Source organism: Agelaius phoeniceus, chromosome 7 (assembly GCF_051311805.1).
Source record: "Agelaius phoeniceus isolate bAgePho1 chromosome 7, bAgePho1.hap1, whole genome shotgun sequence".
NCBI classification, from domain to species: Eukaryota; Metazoa; Chordata; class Aves; order Passeriformes; family Icteridae; genus Agelaius; species Agelaius phoeniceus.
In genome coordinates, this window is record NC_135271.1 from 20,142,891 (window position 1) to 20,158,414 (window position 15,524).

Below are 15,524 nucleotides of genomic sequence, written 5' to 3' on the forward strand. Positions count from 1 at the left end.
GGGATAGGCCTCCTTCATGAAAGCTGAAGTAAATAAATGGCGGCTTGCCCTTATTTCACTGGTTCTGAGTCAAATTCAGGAATTAGAAAGATTGGCTTGACATTTAAAGGTACCAGCCTAAAAGAAGGGAGCAGGCTCATCACACACAGTGGCAGTCTGGATGTCACCTCAGGATCAGCTCCTGGGTCTCAGCACTGACATCAGGCCCAAACTCTTCTGGCGAAAAGGAGAAATTTCCAAGCGGTTTTCCAAAGACCACTGTTTATCAAACTCTGAATTTACACTACATTCTGCAGACCAGAGGAAAAATAAATAAAACATGTGAAACAATAAAAAACATGTGAACAAATAAAACCTGGGAGCTGCATGATAAAAATAAAAAAAAGTTTCACTCATCATTTTCTCAGCCAAAATTTTTCTTGTACAAATAAACCTATAAATATCAGATTCAAATAAAGTGTTTATCATCTCAGTTATACACAAAATCTGCACAGGTGGCTCTCCTTCAAACTATTTCAGTGAATAGTATTTTCACTACATGTAAAATATCTAAGGTTAGTAGTTCAGTGCCAAGCATATCAGAATCAAATTTCCACTTCACAATCTCCTTGGTTGTGAAAATAAAACTTCGCTGTTCAAAACATTAACTTGAAATTAATCACTTTTCTTACCTTCATGCTGATCTATAAAGGCAAACAATTAAAGTGTACATGTTTATTCTGTTTTTTCCAATGTAGGAATCAACTTGGAATCATAATTAGGATCAGCAGTCAAGCACTAGTTTTCTGTTTGTTTCACTAATGGGAATTGATACATATTAAAGAAACTAGTTCTCCCTTTTTACCTTCAAAGTAATTAATCTACAAGTAAAACAAACTTGGAGTGAATGGTATATGTTTCTTTCATGGCACAGAATTGAGGGAAGGCATAGCATGAGAGAAGGCATAACTAACCATGCATTTCCCATATCTGTTATGTAATTTCAACTTAACTGCACTGTAAGCTCTATAAAGTCCCTCCATGAAGTAAATTTTCTCTGCACACCTCATCGCTGTGGCTGCCTGGATTTATGTAATTGAGAACAGTTTGATGTCAATTTGGAAAAAGGCCTCATTGATCATTGGCAAGCTGTCTCTGAAAAGAATACACTCTGAGGAGCCCAGTGATAAAGGCACAGAGGCAGAAGAGCCAATCGGTAAGGTACTGGTGACTGCTTTATTCAGAACATAATTACCCTTGAGAATCTCTCAAGGGCAATAAATTAAATCCCAGATGCACACCTGGAAATAAACACTGAAACACAGAATAGCATTGATGTCATTCATCCATCTGATTACAGGAGCATCTTCTTTCAAACAGGACTGCACATAAAAATGTCTAACAGTCTTTTGCAAAACATCCTCCTGCAACTGAGCTACACAATTGAATATTCCTGCCATTTTAGTGTCAAGCCTAAGAGTCCAGGAAAGCTTATACTACTGCCTCAGAAGTGTTCTGCACATGAGCCAGGCTATGCTTCACACAGGCTCCAGAACTGCCTTTACAAATGTACTTCATTTCAATCAGGCCTCAAAAGCATCTGGTGTCCTGGTACAATCTTCCCTAATATTAACTTCTTATGAAGGTATGTAACACCTTAAGCTGAGTGGGAAACTTTCTTACACAACAACAGATTAATTCCAGGTAATTGCTGAACTATTCAAATGTTAGGAAAATAGAGAATTCAAATTCCCAATGAATTAAACAGAAATGCAAAGTCGGTTTTGGATCAAAAAGAGCTGCAATATGTTTCAGTTTTTTCTGCTCTGTGTTCTGTTTTTATACTCTTATGCAGACTGCATAACATATAGACCAGCCTGTTCAAGACATCATCAAATTTTTCCTTTTTATTAGAAAAGGAATATTCATGGCCTGACCAAACAGTCCACATTAGAGTCCATACTACTTCCATTTCTTTCTGCAGAAAGTTTCTCTGAGTAAACACAGTCTAAAGCCCTGGTACAACACATGCCATGAGCTTTAGTCACGTATGACGTGCCAGAAATTTCACAGGCTACAAAAATCTGCATTTTGCAAGCATGTCAGACTCTTCCTTGTATAGCTCTGAGTGTGCTAACACAGGTACTGGAAAACTCATTATGCATTTAGTTGGACTAAAAGGAGAACATTACCCTTCAGGCACTTTGCATGAAGACTCTCTCATTTCCAAAACCAGATCTGTCTGGTTGCAGCCTCCTACAAGTTTCCCACAGGATGGGAATTGAAAAAAAAAAAAAAAGACAACAACCAACAAGAAAAGTAGTGTAAGCTAGAACAGCAAAAATGGTATTTTGAAGAAATGCATTGTGTTCTTTAGTAGTACATCTATCATTAGGGATAATATTTAGATCTGCAATTTCTTGCATCCTCACATCTCCTACTGGGCTACAAAAATGTATAGCAGAGAATGGCACACGCCTACATCACCCTCAGGGTCAGGGGCTATGTTTAGTTCATTAAGACTTGAAAGAAACATTTTAGATGCCTGAAGATATTGTGCTGCATTGCACAAAAATATAATTGCTATAACAACCTATAAGTGACACAGATTTTTCTTTCTCATTTCTGTATTCCTGAAACATTGTCATTCTATTCCTAATCAAACTGAAGATTTTTCAGTGCAACAGAGGCTAATGTCAGCCAGAACCACCTGCAATTTTTTTTTTATTAAACTTATCTCAACCAGGCTTGTCCTATACCATTTGTTGATGTCTTCTCAGAGCAAGGCAAGCAGTACAAGAAGCATTGTTTTAACAGGACACAGAAAAGGAAAGAGAAGCTTCTTCAGCATTAGCTCTGAAATCCCTTGTACATCTTCATTCTCCTTATGGTAAATAACTCTAGGAGGAAGGAGAAAAAAAAACCTATGCCCATTCCCCCAAAAATCTAACAAATTTATATCACCCTGTGAAAAAATCTTGCCTTGTGCCTCCAGAGACAAATACAAAAAGAACCAGGCCAAAGCAAGATCTAGCTTCAAACTTCACAGTTTGTTAGATATCAAAAGGGGTCATAATAATTAGCTATTTGTCTTGCCTGATTCTGACAAAATGTCTTAAAGCTCACTCTGCCATTTCAATAAATAGTTATAATTCACGACAAAAGCAAAAGCCAGAGGATCAGTGCACTGGTATTTACATCTCATTGTGAGCTGCATTCCACTGTATAAACAAGTTACTTAGAATTTTCTAAGTCATGCAAACTTCAAGGAGGAATTTCAGTCTCTCAGCCTCCGGAAGGGAGGAGATTTAAGGGGAAAAAAAATAAAAAGAAAGAGAGAGAGAGAAAGTACATGCACACAAGAATAAGACTTATTTAGCCATCTCATGAGGAAATAAAATCCACTTTGGGGTAAAAAAATAATTCTGATTTTTTGATTTTGGTGACCGGAAGAATAAGGGGGCAGTTGTGACAAGCTAAAAACTAACTTTAGTAGAAGCATATCTTTTTGCTAAAGCAGCCCCAGATCTGTGCTTTCAAAGTAAACAGCTGAAAGTCAGAAGATGAACCACTCCATTAATCCTAGCCAGACTCAGATTTATATGATTATGCTGGGAGATAACAGGCATCCATTAAAGCCAGACCTTTTTTTCTTGTGTGAGGGTGGAAACCAAAGGACAAACTGGGTAAAGGTCTTTAAATGTGGGCTCAGCACAGCCCATACATCTACTGTAATACCCTACAGTAAGTGCTGCACAGTGTCTCCCAGCTGTGTCCAAGAGCAATGCCCAGAGGGCATTATTTGATGAAGCTACACATTTCCAGGACCTATTCTCCTGCATCCTAAGACCACCCCAGCAAATTTGACTATTGGCAAATACTAAGTCTGGGTAACAATACTATTTAAGAGTGCATACTTTCACTCCAACTCATATTTCAGCCCACAGACCAGCTTCAGCTCAAAAGCAGGGCTGTATTTCAGCTATATTTGCAGACTCCTTTTCAGAAGTTTAAACATTTAACCAATAGGGTAAGTAGACTTAAAAGAAAAAAAAGCAGCCCAGGCAGAATGCTTTACTCCTTGTCTCAAGAGAACTCTACTTGGCAGGTAGTACCAATGATGTAACTTGGGCTTTGAATGCAGGGATGTGGATGCAGCCATGAAGAGCAGCAGCAGAGTTGTGCTCTCTTCTCTGGCATTTTGAAATTGCATGTCAGGAATTGCTCAGGTGTGATTCCAGCCTCAGTAAAAGAAAGGCAGGGTACTGTCACACCAGAAAGTTTCCTCTCATGGCATTGAGTCAACACTCACTCACATTTATAGGACTCAGACTAAGCCACAGCTGTATCCTGTTAGAAAACAGGACCATAGGAGCATCCCCTTTCCAGGCAGTCACATTCCCTTCTGCTCTCATCACTCCAGCCTAGGGGTCCCAAAGCATTCTTCCAGACAGAGCTACAGATCAGGATGTTAGAAGCACCAAATGCCAAGTCACTCTCCAGACTAAGGTATGCTGAAGTCTGTCCCAAATTTAAGCCTTTACTGAATCTTTTGTAGCTTCATGTAAAATTTACCAGAAGTTCATCTATTACATTAAGCATTATTAGGCACACAGATGATCTTGAGAACTCCAAAAGCCTTAACTTCCATATTCTTCTGTACATGTATATCTGAGATGATGCAAGAACCTTTAATATGTCAGATTTGAGCATAAAGCAAACTCAAACCAAAACCACCGAGATTCCTTTGGTTTCCAGTGAAACCAGAAACTGGGCTGTGTTTCTGTACTGATGTTTACTGATGACAGGAAACCAAACCACATGAGTTTGTGCAAAAATGTCAGTATAACTGATAAAAGTTATTTAAGAAAGCGATTCTATTTAAGATAACTCACTGCTGCATCATTTCACCTAATCAAATCTTACTTCAGCTTAAAAGATCCTGAAGCTTGTTGCCCTCTTTTGAAAGAAAAACTGAAATAATTAATTTTTTCATTCATTAAGGAGAAAAAAAAAGGTATAAGTTGTCTCATTACAATAAATAAGACTATTCATGTGCCTCAAGTTAGAGTCTAAACTACTCTCCTGAAAGGGAGATTTAAATTACCAAATATTTACTTCCCATGTTCATTACATTCAAACAGAAAAAAAATAAACTGCCTGTAAAATAGATAAATTCCATACTGCAGATGTTTCCTAGGAAACCAGGAAAGGCTCAAAGAAACAGAGAACAGCTGGAGGAAAAAAAAAAAAAGCTAACCCCAAGGACTAAGTGCTCCATACCCTCATTTTAAAACCCACGAGAATGATATCACTAACATTAAAGCAGTGCCTCTCACACTGGTTGGCCCTGGCACTCTTCATAAGGGCAAACATACACAGCCTAAAGAGATCAAGATTTAGCTCTTCTCTCCCCACGATCTCACCTTGCTCTCCTCTCCAAAAAACAACAACAAACCAAACCAAGAACTGTGAGTGTTTTTGCTAAAATGTGGTAAGGCTGCAGTGTTGGCGTGTACACTGAAAAGGACAGCCAGCCCCAGAGAGGTGCTTACTGAAACCTTACAGCAAGCAGGTGATTCACTAGCCAGAGATTTCTTTGCTGAGGAGCCAGATTCCACTTCTGAAACCAGCCAGCTATTCAACATGAAAATCCATGCCATTCCAGAGATGTATTATTAGCACAATGACTCAGTATGTATATTACAGTAGTACCCTAAGGCTACATTTGATATCAAGGATGCTTTGTGCTCTGCACTGCACAAATTCATAGGAAGGCCCTGCACTTCACAGAGAAAATATAAAATCAAAGCATGCTAAAGTTATTCAAGCTCACTGTCCAGGTTTAGATGGAATTTTCTATCATTACAGAAAAGGGGAAAAAAAGGGTAAAGAATAACTTTGTCTAACCTCAGTCCTAATTTTTGAAGTAGGCTCCCAGCACCCTGCCAGGCACCGCTATAATTCCAAGATTCAGTGTGGTGACAGCAGCCATACTGTCATGTTGGCTCTTCCTTCCCCACATGGTTCCATTTTCCATGTTCATCTCTGCTTGTCACCAGGCTCAATGCCTCTGACATCAGGTTCTTCCCTGCCTTTGTTGCTGCCAATGCATGTTCCAGTCCTTTCTGCCTCTTGCCAAAGCAAGCATTAAGCATTAAACATCTGGAAATCATCCTCCATTACTTTCACCAGCGAGGTGCATCTGCCTTGCACTGTAGTTCCCATACAGTGCAAAGACACCACACTCACATACATCTGTAAAATGCCCTAAAAAAATCTAACACATCACATATTAAACCACTTTAATCTTTACCCTGCAGTAAGTTACAAACATGCTATTTTCTTTAAAGATGTAAGCATACATACTGGGGATCTTTACAAACCACAACACTCCTGATTCCAGAGAGTTCTAAAGTACAGTTATTTACTCTTAGGATTGTGTTCTGTTCCTCACACATGAAATCTTTTTAGTATTAGAAACCAACAGGTTTTCAATGCATGCATCATGTGTGCTGGTGTGGGAATTTTAAGGGTAAAAGAAGTCACTCCAATGGAAAATTAATACAGAGGAAAAGAGATAACATTTTTTTTCCTTTGCACTTTTTCCACTATGAAGGAGTAGAAAATGCAGGCTGTTCCCATCCCTTTTCCACGGCCCAAAGTCACAACAGGACAATGACCCCTCGGTTGTATGGAGCTGAGGGCTCCTCGAGAGGTCCAAGCCCCATCACACTACCAACCCCCCTCTGGAAGTTCCTGCCTCTTGTTTCCCTTCCTCTTGTATTCTCAGAGCTTTGGACACACTGAGAATTATTCAGAAAAATTTCAGGAAGCCTTCAGGAGCCTTTGAGAAGTGAGATAACCCAGCTACTCAATGGTATCTTTCCTACCAAGAGGCTCATCACTGATATAAGCAAGAAAGCCAAAAATAGATCATACTTGGTTTAAAAAACCCAGAACTTTATTGGTTTATTGATTATATCACTTGTGAACAATAATTATAATTCATAATCTGGATGAACTAAATTCAGGGTAACATGATTTTTCTGAAATAGCATAGATGGCTTAAAGATGACTAAATCATCCTCAGTATTTGGAAAATGAGAAACTCCAGCTGAAGGGAAGAACTCCTACTTTAAAATAGACAGAAAATAAGTCATAAATAACTGTCATAGGATAGCAATCACTATGGCAATTCAGCACATTTTTATTAGATCTGAAGATTTGATAGAATACTGTAAAGAAAGTATTTGTGAAAAGTTGAGTGTAAAACAGCTTCTTTTTGCTGATTCTGCTTTAATTTTTTTCTTAAATATTTTTTCTTGATCTACTGGGACAGGAGACATGAGATTTCAGATGAGAAAGTGATTTAATGTCAATCAAGCTTGTCTATGATTTCTTGAAAGAGAGAGAACTGCTTTAAACAAAATGCTCCCTCAGCATAACCTCTGAGTACCTACAATGATACAGCTGGCCCGAGACAGTTCTCCTCAAATGAGGAACAGTTTCCTTCTGACTTTTAGCTGGATTTTCACTATCATTTTAATGTGAAGCAATAATCTTGGAGCAACTGGGCCAGGACAAACTCACAAATTGGCAGGTTTAGATTAGATACTAGAAAGAAATTCTCTCCTGTGCGTTGGATGAAGCACTGGAACAGGTTGCTAAGAGAAGCTGTGGCTGCCCCATCCATGGAAGCGTCCAAGGTCAGGTTGGATGGGGCTTGGAACAAGCTGGTGCAGTGGAAAGTGCCCCTCCCCATGGCAGGGGGTGAAACAGGATGGGCTTCAAGGCCCCTTCTAACCCGTACAGTTCTGTGATGACTCTTCCTTTTTCTCCCTCCATCTCTTCCTACACTACACTGCCATTATGCCCACAATCCTGCACTTCAGGTGGTCAGCTTGCTGAAGGGTGCTGGCAAGCACTTAATGACCAAAGAATACTTGGAGAAGATACTGTATGGACCTTCTCTGCCAGACATCTCCTGCTCAGCAGGGAGCAGACCTCAGGGACACAGTTTACTCTTCTGTTCTTACTCTAAATGAGTTCATGTCCAAAGCTCTGAATTCCTGCCAGCAGTATCAGAGTCGTTGTTTGTGTTTCTATTCAGCCACATTATCCAAAGAACAAGGGCACAAAGATTCAAATTAATTCTTTAGTCCTCCCATGCTAGTGCTGCATAGTCCAAAGGCTATAAATGAAAAGTAGTGAAGACACAAACCACCATGAAAGCTTTTCAGTATGAAAACAACTTCATTATATCACTCTCCCAGCTATACTGCTCACACAGAGCTGCAGAAAAATGCAAATTCTCCAAAGCTCCAAACAAGTTTCAGCTGGCAGCAGCATGGCCACGGAACAACCTTAGGACAGCTCTCCAAAGACAAGACCTATCTTCAGCAGCAGATACAAACAGAATCCCGAGGGTCTGCATGAATAGAAGTTCCCTGAACAGGGAGCATCCCACCACTGGCCCTCTGACAATCATTCTTAGTCTTGGTGCTTATATAACACATGACCTTTCTGCAGCAAATGCGGGTGGGATAGTGGAATAATGGAATTGTTTCTCACTGCAGAATAAAAGGCAGCACAGCAGGCTATGAAAAATGTATGTTGCTTACTAAGAAGAGATAATTGTAAGCAACAGTTTGGATACTTTAATTACCACAGAATCAAGCCTTTATCATCATTCAAAGCTTCCCTGTTTTCATAATTATAAATCAAATTATAAAATAACCATTTATATTAAAATAATTGTGTTACTTCTTATAGTCAGTACCACTGGTTTATCCTTTTTTGTAGTTCAGGAACAGCACTAACTGTTCAAATTTCTCTAAATTTAAGCTAGGAAAAGCATAGAATCACAAAACAATCCATGACCAAAAAAAAAGGTATCTAGAGAAATGGTATTATTTGTACATAGACAATGCACTGATTACATAAAAGACATAAATAATACATGATGCCACCCCTGAGGTACCTCTGTTCCTCTAAGCGTTACATGACTGTCATAGTTAAGAGCCATTTTTCTCCTGCTTGAAAGTACCTGGTTTCTCATTTTATGCCATGGAAAGAAGTACATTTTCTTCATTGAACTTGGAATGAATGCATCCTACTTTCCAGCTCAAATCATACCTGCCCCTCTGCACATGACAGCCTCACCAGGGCATTCAAGGACAGTCGAACAAGGTGGGTCTGTTGCAGCTTGAGATTTCAGGCAGTGCAACAATCCTTCCTCGTGCTCTGAAAGTTCAAACTCCAAGAAGCCTTTGTCAAAAACTGAAATTCCAAGTTAATCTGATTAATTTATTCATTTTACATTAAAGGATACTTGGGTTTGCCTTGTTGGTTGTCTAAAGAATGGGGGGATTGTCTACACAATAAACTGAATTGCAAGTCCAGTCTCTCTTCCCTGACCCAACTGAGAAATCCATTGGAATAACACTTTGATTTATTCTTTCTAAGAAGAATTTCTGAGAAAATTATATTATCAGGACTTTACATACAAAAATGTGCAGGGTCACAATGACAAACATAAGTGAAATAGTGCACATATAAGGATAGATCACATGCCTCCAGCTGGAATTTCGACTATTTTTTATTACTTTGTTATTTCTTGGCACTGAGTTTGTTGCCTTCCTCTGTATATGGAAAAATAGTTGTATACAGGCCATGAACATCTGCTCAGTTTTTTAAAAGGATTATATTGTTGCATGAAGATCTGCCTTTGCAGTTCCTGCTTCCCTGCACATACACACAAGAATCTGTTTCTTTTCTGAAAAACCACCAAAAACCAAGTTATGTGTCCAGTTGACCACTTTTAATTCTAACCACAGAAAAATCATAACTTATAGTTTACCTAGAGAGTAAATGCAACTTCAACACCAGGAGTTGTTCCTAAGCAGGGTTTCCTAGGAGCACTTATCATCAGTCAAGGGATTTAGTAGATATTTCTTTTTTTCTGAAAACTTCTAAAGCATTAGCAAGTTTAAAAATATGTATTTTTAACCAACTTACATTTAACTATTGTTAAACAGGACCGATCCTGCATGTTTTGCATGAACAAATCAAGATGATAGAACATTATCACACTGAAACAAATTGCAAGGATGAGAAGACCTCACCAAGAAATGAAGACTGAGCATGTTAAAACATGAGTCATGAAATGACCATTCAGTTTCTATGGCAATAATCAATATTTGTAAACATCAGGGAGAAAAAAATGCCTGCACTAACAAACACAGCATGCAATTATTCTTCAATCATAATGTATTTTCCAAAAAAAACTACAGGTTAATGTAGACAGTTCAACATGACCCTCAATTTTAAGTATTCCATAATTTTGAGCTAAGTTTTGCTCAGGCTGAACAGAAGGAATCCTCTTGAGGAATCTTTTTGTAGAAATTCCTGACACTTTTACAGTCAGGAAAGTCAACCCCAAATTTTCTAATTCAATGAGTTAGTCCCCACAGAATTACAACTTTGTCTAACAGATACTAGATTCCTATTTGCTGCTTGTTTAGAGTTGTATTAATTCCTATTTTTGGAATTATTTACTATGCTTAAACCCCCAAACACATATACCTACCACAAATGCAGGTTTTCTCACTAAGAAAGCAGAGGTACAGACATAAGAGAGCAGAGGTAAAGATATAATCTGGGGATCTGAAACTTCTGGAGGAAAAAAAACAATACAGCATAACCAGGGGATTATAATTTACATTTACATACATAACCAGGTCAAATCAGTATGGATTTATGAAAAGCAGATCTTGCTTGACCAGACTGATCTTCTTTTATGACAAGGTGACCCTCTTATGGGATGAGGAAAAGACTGGGATGTTGTCTACCTGGAACTTATTAAAGCTTTGGTCACTGTTTTCCAAGGCATTCTCCTGGAGAAATTGGCTGCTCATGGTTTGGATGGGTACACTGTCCACCGGGTAAAAAACTGCCTGGATGGCCAAGCCCTAAGTTTGGTGGTGAATGGAGTTAAATTCAGTTGGTATCTGGTCACCAGTGGTGTTCCCCAGGGCTCAGTACAGGGCCCAGTCCTGTTCAACATCTTTGCCAATGATCTGAACGAGGGGATCACAGCAAGTTCACAGCCAGCACCAAGCTGAGCTGGAGCATCAATCTGCTGAAGCAGTGCTGTGCAAACAGTTGGGTTCAATGATCTTAAGGGTCTTTTCCAACCTAAACCATAATTCTGTAATTCTAAGTATTATCAGATCCTCACTAAAATTGTGACAATTGTAAAAACAGGGGTGCTTTTCCTCTTTCATATAGAATCGTACAATATCATTCTCCTTAGGAGCTATGAGGCCTATTTACACAGATGAAAGACCCACAGAATCCAAAGAAGCATTTGGCACAAACACTAAATAATTCTTTTACTTTCTCACAGCTGCAGAGGACTTTCACTTGTCATCTTATTCCCAACATCTGCCCCATTATTGGGACTGTGCAATGTAATAAGGCCTTATCTCCCTAAAGATAATATCAGTGAGAAGATAATGGACACAGTTAACAGCCCCCATTCCAGCAGCTGAGCTGTTTGTGTCTCCAAAGTCAGTCCAATCTCCTGTCTCCCTTGCATGGTTTCCAGACAAAATGAAAGACCCTGAGAATCCAAAAAAGGAAAAGAGGATCATTAATCTAAACAGAACAATGACCCTTTATTTTTTCCCTTGTTCACTATCAAAAAAATTAGATATTTTTAAATCAATAACAGGGCTCACACTGATCTCAGCTGAAGGAGTGTTGACACCACAAGAGGTGGACAGGAAAATATAACTCAGACAAAGGTACATTGCAAAAACTGATGAGAACCAAAGGCAAGTATAGAATTGAAGAGAACTATGGGAAATGGTGGCAATAAACCACCACTGCCACACCTACATGCAATTTGCACAGGCAATTCTTCTTTAACAAGGTGATTCCCACAATTTCAAATCTGATTCAAGTGTACTGATTTTCCACTAAAGGTGTGTTTCTAATTTATTTTTTAAAAACTTTTACACTCCCAAGGGGACAGGAAAGGATCCCAGAAGCACATCCTGCTTCTGCTAGTAGTTCCCTCTATGCCAAACCCCAGGGAAAGAGGAAGGATTGTAGAGTTGTGTGGAAAACCCTGTATGAAAGGTTCAGATCTTTCAGGTATTCAGCACTTAAACAGCACAAAATTTCAGTCACCTCCTGAGCACTTTCTGATCCGGTACATTTCTGAACTAGACCAGGTCTCTACAAAGAAATTAAAACCAGGATCTTTCAGTCCTTCTAGGATTTTGCAGCACTGATTTATTGAGAAATAACTTTTAAATAGGCACATTTAAACAGTCTCAAAATGACCAATTTTGCTGTAATAGGTTTGGAAGTGTCTGGTTTTCACATTTTTACATGCATTTTAAGCACATGCTCAATGTAGCACTACCAGCCAAGTGCTCTTGAGCAGAACAGATCAATCTGCAAGGGTTTCAAGAGGAAAAAAAAATAATAAAGAAATTGGCATAGCTTAAAAGCACAGGAATGGTATGTACCAAAAAGTTAAGCAGTATGTTTGGTTTGAAGCATTACAGTTCTTCCATTAAGGTTTTTTAACCATATTATCTGCTTTATTATATTCAACTTATCTATCAATATCAATCCCCCTTATGATAAATTCTGTAACATACTACCACAAAAGCTATTTCTTTTTGCCACTGCATCTAAAGTTGACAAGCAGTATTCAACCCTTATTTTTTCTAGGACTGTCATGAGAAATGACTGGTACAACACTGGTTTACATCCTTTCTGAAAGATGGATAGATTTTTCTAAGCTACGCTTCCTGAAGTGCCCTTCTTGCTTTCCCAGGCACCTCTAATATTTGTTTATCTGATAGTACCTATATTCAAGTAGTACATAAATGAATGAGAAATAAAGCAGCTCTACAGACAATGTCACCTGCAGTAAAATACGTTGGCTGATGTTAGACCTCTACACAAATACCAAACCCAAGACAAACTAAGGGTAAAACCTGCCCACCCTTCAGCATTCCAGCCCACCCATCAGGAACTAAATGAAGGGTGAAATCCCTTTCTTATACAATTAAACCAGACCAATGTGTAGAATGTACCCTTACTTCTACCTTCACTGCACCAGCCCTCACACCACATTAAAATAGGTCTGGGCTTGGTTTTCTTTTAATATAATGAACATTGGAAAAGGGTCTGTATAGTAGACAAAAGCTATTAATTCTCAAACAGGAAGATGAGTAAGTGATGTAAGTGTAAACAGATGTCACTAATTTATTACAACATATTTTGCTCTCTGACTTACCACGTAGCTCTCAGTGGCCTCAGCCATCAGCATATTGGAAATACATCCCAGAACGTGTTGCTACATTACTGGCTTATCCCATAATTTCCATCATTCCAAAAAATCTAGTAAATGTAATAGCCCCACAGAAAACCCATATAAATTTTGCAATTTTTTTTAAATAGGCAAAAAGCTATAATTTTTATTAAATGGGTACCAAAAACTGAGTCAGTACTTTCACAAGTGTTTTGTTTGGTGTTACATGTAACTGAAAAGTGCATAATATATGCCTCCCTTTATAGCAAGTATATGAATTACACTCACAAGTTTATATAAAGTGCCCCCTCTATGGGACTTCTCACACAGCTGTGCACGGGCAGGACAGTCTCATTTTGCTTTGTAGAACAAAAGTTTCAGAAATATTGCACTGGTTTATTCATCAGGCTTTGACTCCTCCTCACTTATGCAATCCAGCGTATTACCAGAGAGGTTCAGTTACAAGAAAAATTAGACTCTTAAAAATACACGATAAAGTAAGTGCAAACTGCATTGTAGGGTACATCCTACAATGTGCTGGAATGCCCTACAAAGGGACTTTGTGGGGTATAATTTGGAAAAGAAGCCAGTGTTACATATAAGAAGGCTAGGAAGTACGCTCCGGAGTACAATAGCTCCAGACTGTCCCACCACCAGCCTGCTCACATTTCAGGAAATCAACACAGATCACGACATCCATCCCGACTGATGAAAGAGTACAGTCACTACGCCTTCTCCTGACCATCAGTGTCTCCCTCGCAGGCATTGAAATGGCACTAAAGACGAAGGGCTACCAAGCAGCCGCAGTCAGTGCAGGCGGGCGGGTGAGGCTCGCGGCTCGCCAGCGCTCCTGCCCGCACGGAGCTCGCCCCGAGCCGCCGCTGCCCCGCTCCGCCAACCCCCGGGCGGAGGGGAGGCTCCGTGCCATCCTCGGCGTCAGGCAGCCCCTCCGCAAGAGCCTGGGGGAAAACGAGCCCGAGAAGGAAAGAAAGGAAAATGAAAAGAAAAGGAGGAGGGGGAGGGGTGAAAAAAGGGAGAATCCACGTTTCTGCATTTCTCTAAAACAAAGAATGTGAGAAAGCAGATGTAGTTCAGCGCAAACGACTCCACCCTGGGAGGCTTCGCTGTTTACTCTCCCAGCTCGCTTGCCCAGCTGTCCTCCAGCCGCGTCCCAAGCCCTTTCTTTTGTTGGGAACTTCCCAGCGGCCGCAGCCCCGCCGGGACGGGGGCTCAGCCCGAGCGCCCCGCGGCAGCACTTGGCCTTTGACCGCCCCTCCCGCTCTGCGCCCGCAGCGAGCGCCGCAAACCTCGGTCTTCCGCTCAAAAAGCCAAAGCGCAAACCCCTCTCTGCCGCCTTCTCAAAACGTGAAAGCAAAAGTCTTACTCTGGTATCCCAGAGGTTTTCCGCTCCACTTATTAGCCAAATCTCACAATAAACACACCGCATGCAAAGAGGGGGGATTATGATAATTGTTTTAGAGGTAGAGAGAAACTCACCACCTTCATACTCTTCCACTTCTTGCGCTTTTATGGTTACAAATCGGCCTAATAAAGCAGCGAGGATGAAAAAAGTTCTCGTTTGTACCAAGACTGCCATCATGCCTAGATACTAGACATGTATCCTCCCTGGGCAGCAAAAAGTGCAGAATCGTAAGGTTATTTTAGCACCATGAAGCCAGCTGAGGAGTCGTTCTGCCTCTCCGCATCAGTTCCAGGACAAAGTCTGCGAGCCCTCTTTTCAGCACCAGCTCCAGCGCAGTCTGCAAACACTCCTTTCAGGGGATGCAGCTTTAAATAGGAAGAATGCTGCCTCCACTTTCTTCCTGCCCCTTTTCAGCTCGTTCAGGCTCCTAACCATCCACTCCCTGCCAAGCAACAGTCTGATTGATGGTAAATAACCGAATCAGAGCTGGCTTCACTCTTCCTTGAACTTTTCTCTTTACGAGCACACTTGCGGGATACTTTCATGCTGCTGTGCAATGCATGTGCTTTTTCAGGACCATTTATTAAGCAAGCAAAAGCAGAGTTTTAAGAAGCTGTCAGGAAGAGAAAGCTCTGCTTTTACCACACCCAGCACACGCTTCCTGGGAATGGAGGGTATAGCCCCACTTGGAGCCGATTCCCTTATTAGGAACTCGATCGCTTCCAGCACGCCAGAGGAGGATTTCCTCTTCTCCCCTGATAACTGCCCCCTGCCTCGCTGTGTTAT

At 40.2% G+C, this 15,524-nt stretch overlaps 1 protein-coding gene across 2 annotated transcripts in view; it reads right to left on the minus strand.

The window, feature by feature from the left end:
* COL5A2 (collagen type V alpha 2 chain) overlaps window positions 1-15,250 on the minus strand; it is a 98,344-nt gene extending 83,094 nt beyond the window's left edge. Inside the window, exon 1 of one of the 2 annotated variants that reach the window (XM_054636014.2) lies at window positions 14,816-15,250. In XM_054636014.2, coding sequence (XP_054491989.2) covers window positions 14,816-14,915 — 100 coding nt within the window. In that variant the 5' untranslated portion in view covers window positions 14,916-15,250. Of the gene's footprint in view, window positions 1-14,812 lie in introns of both variants that reach the window. The other variant, XM_077181149.1, reaches the window with a different exon arrangement.
* Window positions 15,251-15,524: the final 274 nt, after the last annotated feature.